We start from the raw sequence: 23,722 nt of genomic DNA on the forward strand, positions 1-23,722 counted from the left end.
TAGAAGCTACCTTTTTTTTTGCAGAAAAGATAGCATTGCTGAGATAAAAGACAAATGAAGGAAAATCTCAGCAGGTCAGGAAACGTCTGTAGAGAAACAAGGGGTGAGGTTTCCAGATCAGTGACTTACCAGCATTATCTCGGTTACTTCTGATTTACAGCACCTGCAGCCTTTTACCTTTCAACTTGAGTTTTGCCAAGCTCTGTTTGCAGTTAGCATAAGTTGCTTGGATTGATTTCACAGATGAGAAGGCTACCTACAGAGCAGAATGAATGAGATCAATCTAAATCCATTGACAGATGTGATCTCAATGTAGAATACAGAAAGAAGCAAGGAGAAAAGATAGTTGGCCAAGGAGAATTTTTTTTTGTAAGGTTGTGGAATTCTCTGGCTCAGAGCTGTGGATATCTAATCGTTAGGGATTTATTCGAGGTCAAGATCAAAAGAACCAGAACCAAAAATATTGCAGATGCTGGAAATCTTAAGAAAAAAAAACAACAAAATGCTGGAAACACACAGTAAGTCAGACAGGATCTTTGCAGGGTCAATATTTCAGATTAAGGATGATGGTATGGAATTCAGAAAATTATTGCATACTGTAAGAGGCAATAAAGACAAATCTTGGATATAAACAGAAGGAGAAAGAAAATCAAATGTGGGCTATAAGTCCAACCGAATGATTAAATTCAATGTTGTACCAAGTCAGAAGATGATGCATTCTTCCTCAAGCCAACAGCATTGAAGCACTGAAGTGTTCTGCACTGTCAGAGTATGTGGATTAGACATTAAACTAAGACCTTTTCACATGTAATAGTGAGATACAATGGCATTATTTTCCCCAATGTTAATTGAGTTCAATTAACCCCATGTACTTGGCATTTCTGGAATTACTATCGTCTTAGCAAATCTCTTGGGTAGATTGCCAGACTGAAGAACAAATTTCTTGTGCACCAGTTCTGTGAGATTCATGATGGCTGAAGAGTTCATTAAGAGATTCCTGTTGGCAAACAATAGCACTTTTTAAAGCAATGCATGGGTTATGAAGTACTTTTGGAGAATATGTTCTTTTATCATAATGAGGACTTTCCACAATTTGCTGACTAGAAATTAGCAGGAATTTTCCAAGAACCCAAAAGGTGACTGGATCTGTGTAACAACCTCCAGAGGAAATCTGTTCACATGTTTAACAGTACAATGCAGATATTAAGACATAGGAAGACATTCTCAAGAAGATCTAATGTTTAATTTTATTCCATTCGATCAAAAAAATTAGCACATAAGAAATTTTAAAATGTAACATAACAATGATACAAACAGAATTGTAAATCTAAAGAACAGATTCAGAAGCATGTAAATGTGAAATATGTTGATACATTTTCTTCATTTCACCAGAACAAGAAACCACCCTGAACTCTTCTGACAAGAGAGTTACCTATGGAATTTTGTGCAAATCAATTTGGCAGTCAAAAATCAAAAATACAAAACAAATCTGATCACATTGGAGATGAGGAATAGAGAGCAAATAACATTGTCTTGTGGCTGGAGACAAGCCTCAGATTCACTGCACAAATGAAGCAATTCTACCTGGAGTTCATATTTATACACAAGCATCTCCATGTTGTCCTGCTACTACCTAGGTTTCCACCGGGATCTTCCATACACTGGAGCTCTGCAGTGAAGACCAATCACCTGAGCTGTCACTGCAAAGTCTTGGTCTCTGTGGTTCTCAGACTTCTGTTGCCTTGAGTCCACAGCTGATCTATGATTCTCCTCACCATGTAACCCTGAAAGTTGCACAGCTTTCACTCAGGAGAAGGGAACTCTGTGCAAATCTAGTCCCATCTCTACCAGTTTTGTTTAAATTGTAATTCACCCACACAATATCTAAAGGCAAAATGCAACTCCAAAACACAATCCTCATGGTACAATCATTTTCTGATTTTGGAGTGACTCAAGGCAGGTTCCAGCACCAGCACATTTATACAGAACTTCATTTGATTACAAGACATTGAGAGAAGCAAAATCCTTTCCACCACAGGCACTGGTTAGTTTATACAGTTCAGATTGTGGCACTGGGTGTTAGTGTTATGAGGAAAGTGAATTTCCATCCATTGTCACGGTACAAAGCTAAGTTCAGGGAAACAGTTGAAAAAGCTTGAGCTTTTGTGAGAATCACCTCTACTTCCCCACCCTACAGATAGTCAGGAAGTGAGATGAGAAAATGAAAGGTTTTCATTTCCATCCTCTATTCTCACCTGTGAAAACACACACTACCAACCTTGGATGTTTTACTTCAGTCAGTTCTGTACTGTGGCTTCAAATGTATTACTGCAAAATTAGCTGCAACATTTTCAATGCATTTTCATTTTGTATATACTTTTTACAAAAACCTCTTGGAGCTTGCACATTTAAAATGCTAATTATTTCACTCCTTTCTGGTATTGAGCAGGTAGCAATTCTTCTGAAGGGTCATATAACCAGAAAGATATTTTAAACAAATACAGGTATAGCACACCAAATCCATAATATAACCCAATCCAGTGAAGGCTGATGTGTCATACAAAATAATAAGCTTCAAAGAAACCACATGATTATCCACAGGTACTCAGAGGGCAGCAGACACAGTGCTCACAGAAACAAGCAGCAGCAATATTACTCTGGAGACTGAAGGACTCAATTAGTGTTTTGGGGACCTCAGTAGTGAGCACTGAACTCGTTCCCCTGGGCAATGCAGAGGACACTTATCTGAAGGAAGCCAGAGAGCCTGGAGTTAACGTCAGCCCAATCAAATAGCCTGTGGATGATGCAATTTTCAGGTAATTCCTGAGGTGTGGACTTCACTCTGTTCTTCTAGCATAAAGACTACATTCTCACTTTTCCATATAGAAAAGTGATGTTAAACTTTCTTAAATTTTTATTAAAAAGATCTAAACACTGGATTGCAAGGACTTGCCCATTCCCTTACTTGCTGCCAGTTACTTATTTTAAAGGAAGGGATTTGCATTGTCAACATTTTTACGTGAGGGTGAGTCAGCAGATTTTTAAAAAAATGAGCAGCACAAAATCCCAAGATACAGGATAAAATAAATTTTGCAGGCACTGAGATGGGAACATCCTCTTGGAATGGCCTACTCCACCAATGCCAACTTCACAGTCAGTTGTCTGTCAATTTCTCTGTGGCTACACTGGCTTTAAGCTGCTCATTTTGTCAAATGGATGTACACCATAAGATTCAAGTATGTTCCACGTAAACCATTAACATTAGTACTTTTTAAAAGTTAATTAAATATTAAAGCCTAGTTAACACTCAACTTCACATAGCATCCCAGGAGTAAACATTCTACACCAAGGAGTGCACAGAACTGATCGAGCAAAACATATTTCAAAGTAACTGTGGTTGTGAGACAGTCGACAACACAACACAGGAGACAAATAATGCGGAAGACAGACCAACCTTTTCACTCATTATTTCAATTACTCAGCAACATGATTCGTTTTTAAAAACTTCAGCTCCTATCTAACATGGAATCATTGTTGAAAGACTGATTCTTCATGAACAGGTTGGAGGCCAAGTCTGCGATAAAATGGTCCTTCCGGCTTCAAAATAATCCACTGATGTAAAGGTCCAAGTCATTCAAATGCCTGAACATTATGGCATGATGACCAGGGCCCATATTCAATCAGCCCCTGCCCCACCCCGGCTGGCACCATGGCCTGCACAGCCACTCTGAAAACGACTATTGGGCATAATACTCAAAGAAGAGTTTCAGATTACAGCTCTCTTGTTACAAGAGGAAAATCAGATAGCTGGAGCCATGGAAACAATCTTGAGTCTTCAAGATATTAATCCAGTGGAATAAGGAATCAGTTTATGATTTAGGCATTGAACAGCAGCTGAACCTTGATGTGCCATTTCTCACAGTGGTAGGGCATACAATTGTGCACAGTGTGTAACTGGTCCTGGCTCTGGGAGGTCAAGCCCTTTTGTGATTTAGGGCAAAGAGCAAAAGGCAAGGTAAAATACACAAAATAACAACCTCAATCACCTAAATGTTTGTCAGGATCTCCATGTAATCTACTTCAGTATCTGAGAATGAAGAAATAATTAATATTTTTAAAGGAAATAAACTGCCCTGTTAAAAAGTTTTTTGTACTGACAGTATATATGTGCGATATAACAGGATTTTTATCCCTCTACAGATCACAGTGAAAAAAACTTTCAAAACCACTTTGTATTAAAAAAAAGTGGCTATGTTCATTCTACCAAAAAAAATCTCTCAGCTTCCCTACAACATCCACTGCATTATCTATCTAACAATAACAATTTTAGAACTTTTAACTAAACTCATTGGGTTTCACATTATCTAGATCACAGAGATACAACTGTTATCCCAGCACAACCGCTGACTAGGGCTGGTTACTATTACCTACTTGGTGATGATCAGAGACGTCAAGGCCCTCAACATAGAAATCAAAGACTCAATAAACTATTACTGCAGCAGTTTAAGCAATTTTGCTTTTGAAATTTTGATAGTATTTTCAAATGTAAATTATAAAGAACAGTGACAACCTTGAAAACATTTGTACATGATATTCAATTTTAATCTGCAACACTGGTTGGGAGAACTTAGAAACAAAAATTATCCTGTTTGTGATACCCACACTGGAAATGGAACGAACGTTATTTGGATGTCGACAAATATCCTTGAAGCAGTTTAGTTTTGGAGACATCAATCCCATCGTTTGGTAAATAGAATTCAGTTCTGGAAGCAGGCACACAGCACCAAGGTGAGATGAGATTAATAAAGCTGTCTGAAACTGCAACCAAGCCAAGGTGTTGATGGGCAGGGTAGGTGTTTCAGAAGGTGCAAACTCTACAGCTTCTGAAATCCCAGATGCCTGCATCAGTCCCAGCTACCACTGCTCTGGATTTGGCCCTGTCCAATTAGCAGGACAATCAGGAGTTACAGAGTTGGGGGTTGGTGGAAAGGCACGCATTTCAAAGAACTGCAGGAAAAAATAACACTGCCACTCCAACTGAGGAAGCAGGAAGCTTGCACTGGAATAAAGACCAAAAACACCTCCTTCCTCAATGGGTGGCAGAGCCCTGAGAGCTGAACTATTCCTCTCCTGCAAAGGAGGCACAACTTCCACTGGTCTAACAATGTTTGTGGATCAAAAGTCTCTTGGTAACCCAGGTACATCCACAGGTACTGTGTGGACGGGATGGTTGTTTGGTAGTGAGTAGTCTTTGTGGGGCACAGAGTTGCTGAGAGGTATTACAAAACCTTCAACCCACATTCCACTTCAGCAACCAGTTTGGGAGTTGTCAGCTTTTGAGAAAGAGCAGATCAAAGACCACTCACCAACTCAAATGCTATCTGACACACCAGACATTTACCACTTCACATGGTCAAAGAAGCAACAATTCTTCAAATTGGTTGATGAACTGGACAAAGGAAAGTAGGAGCAAGGTGAAAATGGCAACACCATAACTTGATGTGACCAGTCTCAAGAAAACCATGGGACTAGGGTTGAGAAAGATCTTCCCCTCAAGTATTCTCTTCCTTCCACACTTTGCTTTAGAATACATCTACTTGTTGGAACATATGGAAATAAACACAATTGCACCACAGATATTCTCAAAGGGTATCTTTTCCAGGATTAGATGTGGAAAAACTAGATGCATGTGGATTTATTATTAGATTATATAGATGGCAGCACACAGGCTCACCCTATCCTTCCCCTCAGATACTTGCAAAGGCAACCAGATGGCTACTTAACATGACTGAGTATTGCTTGGCAAAGTGGGATGAAACATCAGGTCACAGCCAATTTTGATATACCAAAGAATTACATCTCGACATGCACAAAGTCAGGGAAGGAACAATTACAGACACTGCACTGAGAACTTACATCATTAGTTGGATTGACAGACAAGTCTTCGATTTGGTAAAGCATTATCACAATAATAATCTAAGGAAGGCATCTCTGTATCCTTAAACCCTGTGATCTGCCATTGGTTTGAAAAGTAGAAAAATAACAGATAATCCCTGGGCACCCTTACAATAGAGCACATTCCCACATTGCATCTTCCTACATGTAGAAACTATAAGGTTACCTGTCTCCAAGATCTGTGCTCAAACTACAACCCACCTCCTAGAGGAAAAAAAACGAAAACAAAAACAACTGTTGTGCAAATTCTTCTTTCAAGTGATGATACTTTCCAGACACTGTGATTCAGTTTCAACAAACATTAGAATCTTTGCATAATATTACAGTAACTCTCTTCCTCCAAGAAGATAGAAAAAGCGGCAAGCAGTGAGGGGAATAAAAAGAAAAGCACAACGGTATGGGGCTGCCTGCAAAATCTCGGACTGCAGCACAAGGTGGGCTTCCTTCCTCCCTCCCTCCCACCTGCTCTCCCACTCCTCACTGGGTCTTTGTCATTTTCTCATCACCCTCTCACTGTCATCAGTCATCACATTAGGCGTAGAAGGGCCAGTTTCATTCAGCATGTCGTCTATGCAGTGTTGGACTTGCTCAGCTCCTGTCTGATTGCTGTGAACAAAAAGGCAAGCTTACATTAGTATCTTCAGCATTTCAGTAGCAGGCCAGATTCGTTAGCACAATGTCTGGCTTTCAGCTATCTGGCTTCCTGTGTATTTATGTAACATCCCACAAACCAAACTAATGGTGGTGTTACTCCCAGGGGCAGCAAGTCCACCAGCTGCAAGGGCACTACGTGTAGTCCACCCTCCGGCAGAGAGATAGGCTGGAGACAGAACCAATCACATTCCCAGCTCCAGCAATGACTGGACAGCCACTAGTACATCAACACAAGTGTGATTACTTTATGCTTTGGTGCTTTGCTGTTGCTTGGTGGGTGGGGAGCGCTGATGTATTTTGTTGAAATGTTGGGAGTCTTTGGGGTTCTCATGTTTATCTATCATTTATTCTTTTTTGGTTCTTTGAAAAACAGAGGCACCTCTTTCTCCTTAGGTATGTCGTATACCGGGTGAAGCGTGAAGTCTTTGGGGTAACTGCAAGTCTGTGTCTTTGCTATCATTCTGCTCACAATTGAGTGTTCGGTGGTGGGTGCCGATAATTTTTTTTTGCCTGTGGGGGGAGGGGGAGGGGGGGATTGTTGCTTGCTGCTGCTTATGCGCAGGAGGGAGGGAAGTTGGGGGGACTTTGGGGTTCTAACAGTTAACTGTCGTTCATTCTTTGGGGCACTCCTCTGTTTTTGTGGATGGTTGCGAAGAAAAAGCACTTCAGGATGTATATTGCATACATTTCTCTGACATTAAACTGGACCTTTGAACCTTTTCTGTTTTTTGTGGATGTCTGCAAAGGCAAGTATTTCAGGTTGTATACTGATTGAACCAGTCCTCAATGGAGCTGGTGTGGGGGAATGGTCCCATTCGGTTCCCTCATAGAACTGGTGGGACAGGTTGCACCTAAAAAAGCACCAATATCCTTACAGAGGTGTTTACTCGTTCTTCTCAGGAGGATTTAAGTTAAGGTGGCAGGTGAACAGGAACCAGGGATCAATGAGAGGAAGGATTCTGGGGAAGGTAAAAGTTAGATGAAGTAAGCCTGAAAGAAATGGCAGGGAAAGCAAGGTTAATGAGCATGGTGGTGTTCAAGAGTTGAAATGCATTTATTTCAATGCAAAGAGTATAACAGCAAGGCAGGTGTTCTTAGGGCCTGGATTAATACATGGAACTACAATGTGGTGGCCATCACAGAAACTGTGTGAGAGAAAGGCAGAACTGGCAGCTCAACAATTCAGGATTTGATATTTCAAACACAATCAAAGGATGAAAAAGAGCTGGGGGAGTTGAATTACTGATTGGCGAGAATATCAGCGCCACTTAGAGGACATCTTGGAGGGTTCATCCAGTGAGGTAATATGGGTAGAACTCAGACGTGAGAAATGTCATCCTGACCGCAGATGCTGTCTGTGTGCAATTTGCACATTATATTTGTAATAGGTGGGTTTTGTTCAATGCTCCAATTCCTTTACATATACCAAGGACATTAGTAGGTTAAATGGTCACAGTAACTTGCCCCTCATATGTAGATCAATGGTGAAATCTAACAGGGAGCTGATAGAAAACATGGAAAATTAAAAGTGGGATTAATGCAAGATCACAGAAATGGACAGTTGATGATTAGTACAGACTCAACTGGCCAATTTTTGTGTTGCACTGTATCCGTTAAAAGGAATGCCAGGACTTGACTCAAAACAAAAATTCAGTAAATGCTGAAAATTCAAAATAAAAACATTGACTTGAAGTCAAGTTTATTGTCATTTAGCTATATACATTTATGTAACATATATAACCATATAATGTATATAGAAATGAGACGTTTCTTGAAACCAGGGTGTAAGGCACAGTAGTACACATAACACACGATAACTTATGAAGGTACTGATAAAATCTATAGATGAATCACACATAAATAACAAACTAAAGTGCATTAATTTTAAATATTGGAAGGCATGGCACAGATTAACCAGTTACTCTTCGAATATGATGCAGCCGGGAGTTCAGAGACAAATGGCCCGGGGGAAGAAACTGTTTCCCCTCCTGACTGTTCTTGTTTTTATGCATTGTAGTCGCCTGCCAGATGGTAGAAAGTCAAAGAGGATACTGGATGGATGGGTGGATCATTAATAATACTAGGGGCCGTGTGTGCGCAGCGCTCCTGATAAGTGTCCCCAATGGATGGTAGGAGGCCCCTACAATCCTCTCAGCTGTTCTCACAGTCATTTGTAGGGACTTCTGGTCTGATGGTTGTCTGCTCCCATTCTAGATGGAGATGCAACTTGTCAGGATGCTCTCAGTGCTGCTCCTGTAAAATACAGTTAAGATGGAGGTCAAGAACCTTGCTTGCCTCAGTGGAGGCGCTGCTGTGCCTTCTTGTTCAGGGAGGTGATATTAAGGGACCAGATGAGGTCCTGCATGATGTGAACTCCCAGGAACTTGGTACACTTAACTCTTTCTAGGGAGGAGCCATACATAGAGGAAGATGGTTTGCCTGCACCTTTGGAAGTCCACAATGATTTCCTTTGTTTTCTCCACGTTCAGGCTTAGGTAGTTATTCTCACACCAAACCATCAGCTGCTCCACTTCCTCTCTGTACTCCATCTAGTCATTGTTCTTGATAAGGCCAACCACTGTTGTGTCATCCACAAACTTGAGGACACAGTTTGAGCTGGATCCTGCGACAGTCATACATCAGCAGTGTAAAAAGCAGCAGGTTGAGCACACAGATTTGGGGAGTGCCAGAGCTCAGTGTAATGGGATGACAGATGTTGCTGCCCACACGGTCTGACTGTGTGGCCTTACTGTTTAGAAGTCCAGTATCTAATTGCAAAGGGAGGTGTTGAGACCCAGCGAGGACAGTTTCCCTACCAGTCCCTGGGGTATGATGGCGTTGAATGCTGAACTTAAATTTATAAGCAGCAGTCTGGCATATGAGACCCCATTTTCCAGGTGGGGCAGGGCAGAGGCTATTGCATCATCAGTGGATTGATTTGAGCAATAAGCGAACTGGAAAGAGTCCAGTGTTACTAGGAGAAAGGCTTTAATGTGCTCCATGACCAGCTACTCAAAGCATTTCATAATAGCTGATGTTAATGCCACCTGAAGATAGTCATTTAGGCAGATTACTGAGACCTTCTTTGGTACTGGAATGATAGTGGCTGCCTTGAAAACTGAGGGGACAATGGATTGTTTCAGGCAGATGTTGAATATATCTGTTAGATGGGTTCCGTGGTCTTTCAGCACCTGACCTGATATAATAGAAGGTCCTGCAGCTTTGTGTGGGTTGACTTTGGCCAGGGTCTTCCTCACCTCAGCTTCAGCCAGACAGTAATCTAATCACAAACAACCTGTACTATACCTGTACTTGTACCTCTACTTTACCTGGACTATACCTCGTCCCACTTTGTTATTTGTAAAAATGCCATCTCTTCTCTCAGTTCCTCTGTCTCCACCACATATGCTCTCAGGATAAGGCTTTTCATTACATAATGAAGGTGATGTTGTCCTTTTTCAAAGAAAGGGGTTTCCCTCCCTCCATTATCAACACTGCCCTCTTCCATTTCACACACGTCTGCTCTTACCCCATCCTCCTGCCACCCTATCAAGGATAGGGTTCCTTGTCCTCACCTACCACCCCACCAGCCTCCACGTACAGCACATAATTCTCCAAAACTTCCACCATTTGCAATGGGATCCCATGAGCGAGCACATCTATCCCTCATCCCCACTCTCTGCTTTCCACAGGGATCACTCCCTACACAACTCTCTTGTCGATTTGTCCCTCGCTACTGTTCTCCCTCATGGCACTTATCCTTGCAAGCGGAACAAGTGCTACACCTGCCCCTACATTTCCTCCCTCACCACCACTCAGGGCGCTAAACAATTCTTCCAAATGAGGCGAAACTTCATCTGAGAGTCTGTTGGGGTTATATACTGTGTTTAGTGCTCGCAGTGTGGCCTCCTATATATCAGTGAGACCCGACATAGCTTGACAGACCACTTCACTGAGTACCTATGCTCCATCCACCAGAACAAACGGAATCTCCCAGTGGCCACCCATTTTAATTCCACTTTCCATTCCCATTCTGATATGTTCATCCATGGCCTCCTCCACTGTCAGGATAAGGATACACTTCAGTTGAAGGAATATCACGTTTGGGTAGCCTCCAACTCGATGACATGAACATTGATTCCTCAAACATCCGGTAATGCTCCCAGCCTCCCCCCCACCACCATTTCCCTGTAATCCCTGCTACTTGCACCTCGTGTCGCTGGTATCGTAGAACTGGCTGTAAATCCTCTGATCATGCTCCCATTTCACCTTCCTGATGGAGCAGAAAAGCACAGTTCTTACTTCCTGGGAGAGTTGTCTCGTCTCCTGGTCTAAAAGCAGCATCATGATTCCTCAGCCTGGCATGGACCTCTGCAGTGTGTAATGGCTTCTGATTTGCCCTCACCCAGATATGTTCTGTGATGGTACCATTCTCAGTATGCTTCTCTATGTAGCTGGTCACAGAATCCACATATTCCTCGATGTTAACATGGTTGCCATAGGCAGCAGCCACCCTGAACATTCTCCAGTTTGTATTATCAAAGCAGAGACTACACCCTCAGGCCAGGTGTTCACCACCTTTAGAACTGGTCTGACTCGTTTGATCACTGCTGGAACTAACATTACAGGTAAGTGATTTGACAGTCCAATACAGGGTTGAGTCTATAGGCATGTGGTATATTAGCGTAAACTAGGGCTAGCGTATTTTCACCTCTGGTAGCAAAATTAGTATGCTGGTGGTCAAAACTGAGCTAATGCATTGTTGGACCAGGAATGGTAGAGCAAGTGTCAGGTAGGGAGTATGATCCAAATATGTCAGGTCAGATCAAAGTGGTTTCTAAAAGGATAATTTGTGCTTTATTATTTAAAGCCCTAGAATGTTGCTTTCAGTCTGGAAGTCACATCTCAAGAAGATGCTGGCCTGGAACACAGCACCACAAGTTTCAGCATAACAACACAAATTTAAAGATTAAATGAGAGAGCACAAATTAAGGGCTGATTTAAGTCTAGTGCTTTAATATGAGTAGACAACAGAGTAAGTTGAAGAGATGGGTGGTGGTGGTGAGGTTATACAATGAAATTAGTTCAGAGGCGATGTAGGATGATGTTCTTAATTCTAAGCTGTTGAGAGCTTGGAATTCCAGTCAAGCAGAATGTTACAAGCTGACAGAACCAAGGCAGGTAAATAAAGGTTAGACTCTAATAGCCAGGATCTGAGTGAACAGAATCAACTCAGCTGAGTATGCTCCTGTTCTCATTGCTTTCCAGGCATGGATCTATTTTGGAGTTGCAAAGGCTGAGGGTTAAACCAAATAACAAGCCCATCAGCCTAATTGGAGATCCTTTGGATACCTTAAGATACCACAATTTGAGGCAAAATTATTGGTAAGAGCTTGGATTATTAAATGACAGCCACAGATTTCTTAGACAATTTACCTGCCAAACTTGATTGAGTTATTTGATTAAATACAGGTGAGAATGGATAAATGTAGGGCAGCTGTTGTGTTTGGATGCTTGGAAATTTAATGAAAAGTTTAATGCATGTGATAATGACCAGAAGACAAGCAGGGGAGCATGGATGAATCACTTTTAATACTGTTGTTGTGAATGTCTCTTGTAGGTCAGCACTTGGTGTCCACCTCTGATTACCTCTGAACTGAAAGATGATGACAAGGCAACCATGATGTCATAGGTATGCAGTAAATGTAGGGAGGACAGGTTTAGGAACCACATGAGGTTTCAGCTATGAAACTGGTGAAATTCTCCAGTTTCCATCACAATACTTAATCTTGACTACCTGGGATTCCAGATAGCAGATAAGTAACTTAGCTACAATGTCGTAATTCCCAGTGATGTGAGTCATATACCTGTGTAGCACAGGCACTCGAGTTAATGTCACTGCTTCAGTAACCTGGAATAATATGTGCAGGGCGTCCTTTTAAAGTTGAAGACAAGACAAAACCTGGGAATATTGCAAACCACATAATAGCTGTAGATTTCAGCAGGACAGACTGATGTGAAGTTTACTCTAAATGGTAGCAAATATTAGGGATCAGTAATCTAGATTAAAAAAAAAAGAAAATGTTAGACACATTCCAAAAAATTGTGCAACATCTAGGGAATAGAAACCAAGTAGTAGGGCTTTGGCTCATCAGAGCTTCGGAGAGGACGAAGGTAAATTAGTTTCATTTCTCTTTTTTTTCCTCCAACTTAAGAACAGTGGGTAAGATTGCAAGGGCAGTTTTCTGCTCTGGTTGTTAAATGTGGGATATCTGGGAAACTTCCAGCCTCCCTGATGGCTGCATCTGCACCAGGTGCATTGGCTTGTTAGGGGAATTGAGGAGGCGATTGATAGGAACTACAGGCAGGTAGTTGCACCAGGGTCACAGGAGACAGTTAAGTTGGTAACTGTCAGGAGAGCGAAGGGAGAGCATCAGGTAGTGGCAAACACCCCTTTGGCTGTCCCCCTTAAAGTATTCCATTTTGAGTACGGAATGAAAGAGGATGGCAGAAGTAATAGGGGACTCTACAGTTTGAGGGACAGATAAGTGAATCTGTGGGTGTGAAATATAAATGGCAGTTTGCCTCCCAGGGTCTGTGAAGTTTCTGAATGCATCCATAATATCCTGAAATGGGGGTGGGGGTGGTGACCAGCCGGGGGTCGTGAAACACGTTGGTAGCAACAACACAGGTAGAAAAAGGGAGGAGATTCTGAAAGCAGAATGCAGGGAGTTAGGAAGGGAACTGAGAAGCAGGACCTCAAAGGGAGTAATCTCCAGATTGCTGTCTGTGTCATGTGACAGTGAGTATAGGAATAGAATGAGGTGGCAGATGAATGTGTGGCTGAATGATTGGAACAAGGAGCAGAGATTCCGATTTCTGGATCATTGGGACCTCTTCTGGAGCAGGTGTGACCTGTACAAGATGGGTTGCACTTGAATCCAAGGGGGAACCAATATCCTGACTGGGAGGTCTGCTAATGCCATTGGAGAGGATTTAAACTAGATTTGCAAGGGTGTGGGAACCAAAGTGAAGAAGCAGAGGATGGGACGGTTGGAGCACAAGTAGAGACAACTTGCAGGGAGTTTTTGAGGAAGGATAGGGAGATGATAGAGCAAAAATATAATTAGCCTGATAGTTTGAGATGTGTACTTTAATGGAAGGAGTATCATAAACAAAGCGGATGAACTTAAAGCATGGATCAATATGTGGAACTATGACTTTGTGGTCATTACAGAGACTTGCATGTCTCAGGGCAGGAATGGCTGCTGAGTGTGCCAGGTTTAGATGCTTCAAAAAGAATGGGAGGTGGCATTACTAATCAGGGGTAGTGTCAAGGCTGCAAAAAAAAAGGAAGTCAGTGAGGTTGGAAGTCAGAAACAGGAAGTGGGCAATAACTCTACTGGGAGCTTTTTCTTTTTACAGACCCCACCCCCCAATAGTAACAGAGACATCGAGAGGCAGATAGGGAGGCAGATTCTGGAATAGTGCAATAAGAATAGGGTTGTTGTGATGAGAGATTTTAACTTTCCTAACATTGACTGGCACCTCAGAGCAAGGGGTTTAGATGGGGTGGAGTGTGTTTGGTGTGTTCAGGACGGTTTCCTGACACAGTATGTAGATAAGCCATCCAAAGAAAAGGCTCTACTTGATCAGGTGTTAGGAAATGAGCCTGGTCAGGTGTCAGGTCTTTCGGTGGGAGAGCACTTTGGAGGTAGTGATCCTAACTCTATCTCCTTTACCAGAGTGCTGGAGAGGGACAGCAGCAGACAATTTGGGAAAACATTTAATTGGGGTAGGGGGAAATATGATGCTATTAGGCAGGAACTTGGGAGCATAAATTGGGAACATATGTTCTCAGGGAAATGCACAGCAAAAATTTGACAAATGTTCAGGGATCATTTGCATAGCATTCTGCCTAGAGGCAAGGAAAGGTTGGTAGGGTAAAAGAACCATGGTGTACAAAGGATGTGGAAAATCTAGTTAAAAAGAAAAAAGCTTCAAGGTTCAAGAAACTAGGTACTGATAGAATTCTAGAAAATTACAAGATTGCAAGGAGCTTAAGAATGAAATTAGGAGAGCTAGAAGGAGCCATGAGAAGGCCTTGGCGAACAGGATTAAGGAAAACCCCAAGGCATTCTACAAGTATGTGAGGAGCAAGAGGATAAGATGTGTGAAAACAGGACCAATCAGGTGCGAAGGTGGAAACATGTGCATGGAGTTGGAGGAGGTATCGGAGGTACTTAATGAATACTTTGTTTCAGTATTCACCAGGGAAAAAGACCTTGGCAATTGTAGGGATGACTTACAGCGGACTGAAACGCTTAAGTGTAGAGACGTTGAGAAAGAGGATGAGCTGGAGCTTTTGAAAAGCACTAATTAGTTAAGTCAGAAACAAGAGAAAATCTGTAGATACTGTAAATCTGAGCAACACACATAAAATGCTGGAGGAACTCAGTTGGCCAGGCAGCATCTATGGAAAAAAGTACAGTAGACATTTTGGGCTGAAAACGTTTGGCAGGACAGTTAGACAAGTTGCTGGGACTGGAGGAGATATACCCAGGCTACTGTGGGAAGTGAGGGAGGGGATTGCTAAGCCTCTGGTGATGATCTTTACATCATCAATGGGGACAGGAGAAGTACCAGAGGACTGGAAAGTTGCAAATGTTGCTCCCTTGTTCAAGTAAGTGAGTACAGATAACCCAGGAAATTACAGACCAGTGAGTCTTACTTCAGTGCTGGGCAAGTTGTTGGAGAAGATCCTGAGAGGAAGGATTTATGAGGAGGAGAGACATAAACTGATTAGGGGTAGTCAGCATGGCTTTGTCAATGGCAGGTCACGACTTTTGAGCCTGATTGAATTCTTTGAGGATGTAACAAAACACATTGATGAAGGTAGAGCAGTGAATGTAGTGTATATGGATTTCAGTAAGGCACTTGATAAGGTTCCCCATGCAAGGCTCGTTCAGAAAGTAAGGAGGCATGGAATCCAAGGAGAACTTGCTTTGTGGATCCAGAATTGGCTTGCTCACACAAGGCAAAGGGTGGTTGTAGATGGTTCATGTTCTGCATGGAAGTCGGTGACCAGTGATGTTCCACAGTGATCTGTTCTGGGACCCCTCCTCTTTGAGATATTTATAAATTACCTGGATGAAGAAGTAGAAGTGTGGGTTAGTAAATTTGCTGATGACACAAAGGTTGAGAGGGTTGTCAGATGTTACACTGGGACATCTGGATAGGATGCAGAAATGGGCTGAGAAGTGGCAGATGGAGTTCAACTCAGATAAGTGTAAAGTGGTTCATTTTGGTCAGTCAAATTTGAAGACAGAATATAGTATTAACGGTACTATAGTGTGAGGTATTGCACTTTGGAAGGACAAACCAAGGTAGAACACACAACATAAATGGTAGGGCACTGAGAAGTGCAGTAGAACAGAGGGATCTGGGAATGCAGATACAAAATTTCCTAAAAGTGGCGTCATAGGTAGATAGAGTCATAAAGAGAACTTTTGGTACATTGGCCTTTATAAATCAAAGTATTGAGTATTAAGAGTTGGAATATTATGATGAGGTTGTATAAGGCATTGGTGAGGCGGAATTTGGAGTATTGTGTGCAGTTTTGGTCACCAAATTACAGGAAGGATATTAATAAGGTCGAAAGAGTGCAGAGAAGGTTTACAAGGATGTTGCTGGGACTTGAGAAACTGAGTTACAGAGAAAGGTTGAATAGGTTAGGATTTTATTCCCTGGAGCGTAGAAGAATGTAGGGATATTTGATACAGGCATATAAAATTATGATGGGTATAGATAGAGTGAATGCAAACAGGCTTTTTCCACTGAGGCTAGGAGAGAAAAAAAAAAGAGGACATGGGTTAAGGATGAAGGGGGGAAAGTTTAAAGGGAACAAGTGGTGGGAGTGTGGAATGAGCAGCCAGATGAAGTAGTAAATACAGCTCACTTTTAACATTCAAGAAAAACTTGGACAGGTACATGGATGAGAGGTGTATGAAGGGATATGGTCCAGGTGCAGGTCAGTGGGACTAGGCAGAAAAATGGTTTGGCACAGCCAAGAAGGGCCAAAAGGCCTGTTTCTGTGCTGTAATGTTCTATGATTCTATGGTAAGACTCTTGGTAGTGTAGAGGATCAGAGAGATCTTGGAGTCCATGTCCATAGGCCACTCAAAGCTGCTGTGCAGGTTGGCAGTGCTGTTAAGAAGGCGTATGGTATGTTGACCTTCATCAACCGTGGGATTGAGTTTAAGAGCCAAGAGGTAATGTTACAGCTATATAGGACCCTGATCAGACCCCACTTGGAGTACTGTGCTAAGTTCTGGTCACTTTACTACAGGAAGGATGTGGATACTGCAGAGAGAGTGCAGAGGAGATTTACAAGGGGGTTGCCTGGATTGGAGAACACGCCTTATGAGAATAGGTTGAGTGAACTTGGCTTTTTCTCCTTGGAGTGATGGCGGATAAGAGATGACCTGACAGAGGTGTATAAGCTGATAAGAGGCATTGATCATGTGGATAGCCAGATGCTTCTTCCCAGGGCTGAAATAGCTAACATGAAGGGGCATAGTTTAAGGTGCATGGAAGTAGGTACAGAGGGAATGTCAGGGTTGTTTTTCCACACAGAGAGTGGTCAGTGCATGGAATGCACTGCTGGCGAAGGTGATGGTGGCGAATACAATAGGGTATTTTATGAGACTCTTAGATAGGTACAGGGAGCTTAGAAAAGTAGAGGGCTATGTGGTGAGGTGGAGTAATTCCAGGCAGTTTCTAGAGTAGGTTACATGGTTGGCACAATATTGAATTATTGTAGATTTCTATGCACTAGATGTTTCAGATCAATAACCTTTTTAGTTACATAGGGACCGAGTATGCTAATTAAAAATATATTTCTGTGCATTTCAATTGAGCAGTCATAATTGTATAACCTTTCAGCTTATTTGTTTCTCCTTAGAATGCCCATGTATTCTGATCTTTGGAACAGGATTTGTTTTCTCCAATCCCTACATGTTCCTGGAGAGATTAAATTGCTTTAATCTGATCGATTACTGATATCACCTGTTCTTGGATGCAGAGATTAACAACACTGAAGCAAATCAAAGGTTGCTACCTAATAGCAAAACGGAAGCTTGGTGACACTCACCATCAATAAGTTCCTCCTTTAGCTTCTGAAGCTCCTTCCTCATTTCTTCCAAGATATCCTGTTTAAAAAACAAAATAGCTAGTCTTTAAAAAAAAAGGAAAATTGTATTGATCAACCAATGTCTAGCTTCAGATCCAAACACAGCAGGACGGAGAATTAATGCCCTGTGACCTACAGCAGAGGGGAGTAGGGATTATGCTGGGTACATACCATGCTGCTGGAAATGGAGCACTATCAGTAACTGCACACAAACAAAGATTTGAAGGAAAAGCTCAGTTTCACAAGGGGGAAGAACAGCAACAGGTTGGCTGTGGGTACAAACCTACACAGCAAAATAATGTGGGGAAAGAAATTATTGAAAAGTTGCTGACCATACCTGTTTTAATCTGTCATAATCGAAGATCTCTGCTTGTACACCATTGGTGTTTGGTTGTCCACTTGGTGTGGATTTGCTTCTGAAATAGAAATCGAGCAGTTACCCAGGGAGTGGCTTAGAACAAGCTATGGGATTATAAGGAACAAGAGTCAGTAGTTATTAGCCTCATTTACCCTGACTGCTGGACACCAGTCTACCTTTTTTTTATTTCAGAAAGATAACTTAACGTGACAAATCTTAAAACAAAAACACAAATCCTCTGGTTTCACCTACTACCACTAAGAGGATAGCTGCAATGATTTATAGAAAACACCAAATTCTCAAAATCACATCCCCACTGGGGTCCAGTAAGGGGATCACAAATGCCCACACTAAGAAATCCACCTCTTTCAACAGTAATGGCTGTGAAAAGCTTGAAGCTCCAGGCTGCTCCTGTTATTAGCTTTCTGCATGTCAATTCATCATCTCATTTGCTCTTCCTACTGTTAGTTGGAACACATCAGTCACTTCACTAAACAAATAAGCCCACATCACCCCAATCTACACTCTGTGCCATCCATAGATGCAAAACATCACCGTCACAACTCCTCAAAGCTTAGCAGAGGATAGAGGCATTTCAAAGGAATTGCACTTACTTGTGTCCACAATCACAAACAAAAATCAATACAAGGCTGAAGATGAAACACATTTTAAAGGTGCAGCCAGCCACACCTAATTGTGTTCTGATCAAAGACAATTATTCCAGTCACAGAGGCAGAGTTACAAGGCTGACCTCTTGACTCGACCAGATTGGAAGAAATTGGACCCAACTCTCTGAGAGGCCTTTAGCGAGAATACCTTCAACTCACCCAGAGTTTTTGGGTGTTATTGCCCAAGATCATTATTTGACTCTCATCTTTACAACTCTTACCCTTCTGAAAAACAGTAGAGATTTTAGGAATGCTTTACATTTAATACAAATCTTGCTGCTTCATTCAGATGCAGTGAACTACTCTGAAGGATACATACTGATCTAAATTACTATATCACATTCACAACATAAAACAGCACGTGGGTGAAATTGTAACTGATCTGACCACGCACACAACAGCAGAAGCACAGCAACAGGGGGATGCCCATTAACCTCTTCCTCAATTTACTTTGATGATGTACCTATAAAGAGAGGATGGACAATCCTGGAGCATCAGAGACTAAGGGGAGACCTGATAGAAGTTTATTAAATTATAGGAGGCATGTGAAAGGTAGATAGTCAAAGTCTTTGATCCAGAGTGTAAATATCAAACAGTAAACGGAAGAGCTTTAAGATGACAGGAGAAAGGAGTTTAAAGGAGAATTACGAGCAAATTTCTTTTACATGGGGGGGCCTGGAATGGTGACAGAAGCAGGTAGGAAAGCAATAGAAGTGTTTAGCCAGATACAAAGAACAATCAGAGGTTAGCTCACGGGCCTGTTCTGGAGCTATACTGTTTAGTGTTTCACACTCATGGCTCACCCACATTTCAGTTGCAATTACTCAACTTTATAACCTTCCATCCCTTGCTAGGGAAATTGCCACTCCTGAAACACTGCCACAGCGCCTCCTTGTTTTGAACCCTGCATCCCCATCTGCAGAAAGGACTTTGTAATTGCTCTAATTGATGCCTTAAAAATGGAACACCCTTAAATGTTTAAAGTAATTACACAACAGATTAAAATAAGTCATCAAGCATCACCAACATACAGACTAATCCTTACTGTATCTCTCCAATACACCATTGTTGATATTTGTTCCTCCTACCCCTCCAAATTGTTTGGACATGTTGACAGAGTTGTTGAAACAAACCCTATGATTTATCGATTTCCCACCATGTTCAATAATTTGTAACCATCCCTCTTTCATCTGCAAAGGTAGAAAATTCTCATTTTTGTCAGTCCCAAAATGAATACTTCTCTTTCTCCACCGTGACCATAACTTGTCATAGTCCTGCTCACATTTAATTTGTATGGCAACATTCATGTAGCCAACAATAACTTCACAGTTCACAAAACTGTATCTAAACATTGTTCCTTCATTAAATACATGTAGGGTAAAAGTCCTGATGCAGGAATCATCACACGACCCATTCCCCTCACCCTCACCACAGACCACCCTAAACCACCGAGTTCCTCCAGCATCTGCAATCTTGTCTTCCTTACACTTTAAACTTCGTGCAGAACCTCAATGAATCCCTTGTACATATTAAATGAGACATCTACAGTACCTTGAAATAGTATTCAACCCCCCACAACTATTTTCACATTTTACTATATCATTTTCTAAATTTAAAATATATTAGAGAAGGATTATTTGAGCTAATCTATAAAACATTAAGCAACCTGTCAAATGAAAAGAAAAAAAATCCAAAACCAGTCAGCAATTTACGAAAAGTTAAAAATCCAGAATTTTGAGGCTGAAAAATTATTCAACTCCTTTGTAATTACACTAACTTTCCTCAGGTGCAATACTGTATATTACCTTACCAACTCACACTATTTGTTCATGTAGAAAATTGGGGGATCACCTGTTTTCAATGAGACCAAAACCAAAATGAAGACAAAAGAGCATTCAAGACAAGTCAGGGAAATGATAATGGAGAAGCACAAATCTGGGGAAGGGCACAAGACCTTCTCATGGGCACTGAACATACCCCGGAGCTCAGGGTGATCCATCATGAAAAAGTGGGAAAAGATATGAAACCACAATCGCACTGCTTAGGTCACACAACTCCTCAAAACTCAGTCACAAGAGAAGAAGTCACTCTGAGTGTGCTGCAGAAGTCAGTGGCTACAACTGGAGATGAAGTTCACGGTGCCACAATCTCTCAAGCCTTGCACAATCAGGGTATTTATGGAAGAGTGGCAAGGAATAAACCCTGGCTAACAAAAAAATATCCTTGCCTGTCAAGACTTTGCAAAGCATCATTTAGAAGGTACTGTAAAGATGTGGAAGGAAGTCTTGTGGTTAGATGAGACTAAAGTGGAACTTTCTGGCCTCAACTCTAAGCAGTACATGTGACGTAAATCTAATACTGAGCATCAGCCAAGTAATGCTATCATTCTATGGCGATGCTTTTCAGTAGTAGGGACTAGAAATCGGGTCAGGATTGATGGAGTTGGTAGGTTAACTGGTCATTGCAAATTGTCCTGTGATTAGGCAAGGATTAAATAGGGGGATTGCTGGTGGCGTAGCTGAAGGGCCTATTCCACACCACATCTCAACTAACCAATAAATAAATAAATAAAAGACGAATGCTGCTAAATACAGAGAAATCCTGGATAAAAACCTGTTAGTCTTTGGCAGAAAGCTTAAACTGGGGAGGAAGCTAGTCTTTCAGTAGGTCAACAACCCAAAGCAAACCATTAGAGCAACCATGGAGTGGCTTCAAATGAAGAAAATTGATATCCTTGAGTGGCCCAGAGTTCTGACCTTAACCGATCGAACATCTCTGGCAAGACCTCAAGATGCTGTCCACTGTCACTCCCCAACCAACTTGACACAGCTTGAGCAATTTTGCAACGATGAATGAATAAATCTTGCCTCATCATGTTGTGCAAAGCTAATAGTGACTTATCCAATATCACAACTGATGAGAGCTGGTTCAACTAAGCAAAGGGAGGGGAGTGAATACTTTTGAACTGCTTACATTTTAGTTTTTGTATTTTTAGTTTTTCATGTTTTACAGTTTTTTCCCCTTTTTTGTGGGTGGACTCTACTATGAAAAAGGGAGCATGTGATTCACAAATAAAAATTCTCAGTTAAATTGGTCAAAATCTGTGGTCCTAATACTCATTTATGTGAACAAAGGGTTGGGGGCTGAATACTTTCACAAGGTACTGTATAACACTCCTCGACTTAGCCTACAGTGACATGAAAATCTGACTGGCATCATTTGAAGAGATCCCTATCACAATTCCACGTAGATTTTGACCAGCATGACAGTTCAGCTTGCCTCCAACACCAGGAAAACAAAGTAACCGTATCATGGTAGTAATGCTGATGCTGGGTAAACCCCCTTCCATACTTGTCATCAACCTCAATTCAGTTAAGTGCAAGGTACTGTATTTTGGGAACAGACAGACCGAAGAGCACAAGTACACGATTCCTTGAAAGTGGTATTGCAGGTAGACAGGTTGGTGAGGACTGCTTTTGGCACACTGGTCTTCATCGATCAAGGCAATTAGTATAGAAATTGGGATGCTAATTGTAGTTGTACAAAACATTAGTGAGGCTGCAATTGTAATATTATATTCAGCTTTGGTTATCAGGACATAAGGGACTTAGTTATGGTGACAGGTTGAGACCATACAATAGATTTAAGGTGCAAGTGGGAAATGTAAAAAGAACCTGAAGAACAACATTTTCACCCAGAGCGTGCTTAGTACATGGAATGAGCTGTCAGAGAAAGTGGTTGACGCAGGTATGTTAACAAGGTTTAAGGTATTAACAAGGTACATTAACAGGCCCATGGATGTGAGCCAAAGGTTAGTTTCTGTGCTATATGATTCAAAACCTGCTGGACACGGTTTATTGCAGAGTGATACATAGAGACAGAGCTTGGTACTAACATTGCCAGTATGACCTGGATACATCCATTTGGCCTTTCACATTAATCAGAAGCTATCGTGGGCCCAATTTTCAACAGGCAAGCTCAATGGAAAGTATCCCCAGCTCTGGGGCAACAGTGGCAAGTATCTGTGCTGGAAGAGACCTGGGAGTGCTACAGCAGAAGTAGGTCTGATGGCGATCCTTATAATAAAATTCATGTGCACCTCATTATGAAAGGACGCAACAGTTTGATGACTGCTCCCTCTTCAAATAGTTATATCTTCAGATAATCAGGTCATAGTTAATGGGAATCCTGAATCCTACCTGTAACCCAGCCTAGAAAGGCACTGGTCACAAAAAGCAAGAGAAAGCAAAGAAAATAAAACAAGAGAACACTTGGGTCTCAACCAAAGCTCACGCAGCATGCAGATTAGCACATACTTCTGTCAAACCCATGCAGAGTGGAGCTCTGAGCCCTTTTGGGCACCTCTGGTAATGCACACCAAGTTTTCCACTGCATAAGCAAACTCAACAGGCCAACTGGTACCTGTTTAGTGTGTCATTGAACTTGTCAGAGATCAGCTGATTTTTCCACGGAGAATCTCGTCTAGGAGAAAGAAAATTAAGCTTGAAAATTTATCTCCCTGGTTTAGATGCAGCAGAGGAATTGAGCATCACCCAGATCTGATAATGCGTCATTAACTCAAAACATTAATTGTTTCATTCCCACAGATGCTGCACAGCCTTCTGAGTATTCAATAATTTTCTGGGATTTTATTTCAGATTTCTAGCAGCTACAATTATTTTGATTTTTTATTACATAAGAATGCAGCTTTTGTATAAAAGTTGGTTATCCATTGTAAAGGGAATAAGTTTATTTAGAATTAAAGGTCTCTTTGCTAATAAAGATTTCTTTATCTCATCATCAACATTTATCTTATCCCATAATCAATCAAATGTTTTAATATAGGAGATTCTTTCTTTTCCTGTATCCATTTAGATTCCCACTTATATATAAAAT

At 41.5% G+C, this 23,722-nt stretch overlaps 1 protein-coding gene across 3 annotated transcripts in view; it reads right to left on the minus strand.

The window, feature by feature from the left end:
• Nucleotides 1-1,227: 1,227 nt before the first annotated feature.
• enah (ENAH actin regulator) overlaps nt 1,228-23,722 on the minus strand; it is a 313,411-nt gene continuing 290,916 nt past the window's right edge. For all 3 annotated transcript variants that reach the window (XM_059982582.1, XM_059982581.1, XM_059982583.1), the window contains 4 exons: nt 23,249-23,308; nt 18,138-18,216; nt 17,762-17,819; nt 1,228-6,561 (listed from right to left, as the gene is read on the minus strand). In XM_059982582.1, the coding sequence (XP_059838565.1) occupies nt 6,524-6,561; nt 17,762-17,819; nt 18,138-18,216; nt 23,249-23,308 (235 nt within the window). In that variant the 3' untranslated portion in view covers nt 1,228-6,523. The remainder of the gene's footprint in view (nt 6,562-17,761; nt 17,820-18,137; nt 18,217-23,248; nt 23,309-23,722) is intronic.

The sequence above is a fragment of the Hypanus sabinus genome, chromosome 10, assembly GCF_030144855.1.
Source record: "Hypanus sabinus isolate sHypSab1 chromosome 10, sHypSab1.hap1, whole genome shotgun sequence".
NCBI lineage: Eukaryota > Metazoa > Chordata > Chondrichthyes > Myliobatiformes > Dasyatidae > Hypanus > Hypanus sabinus.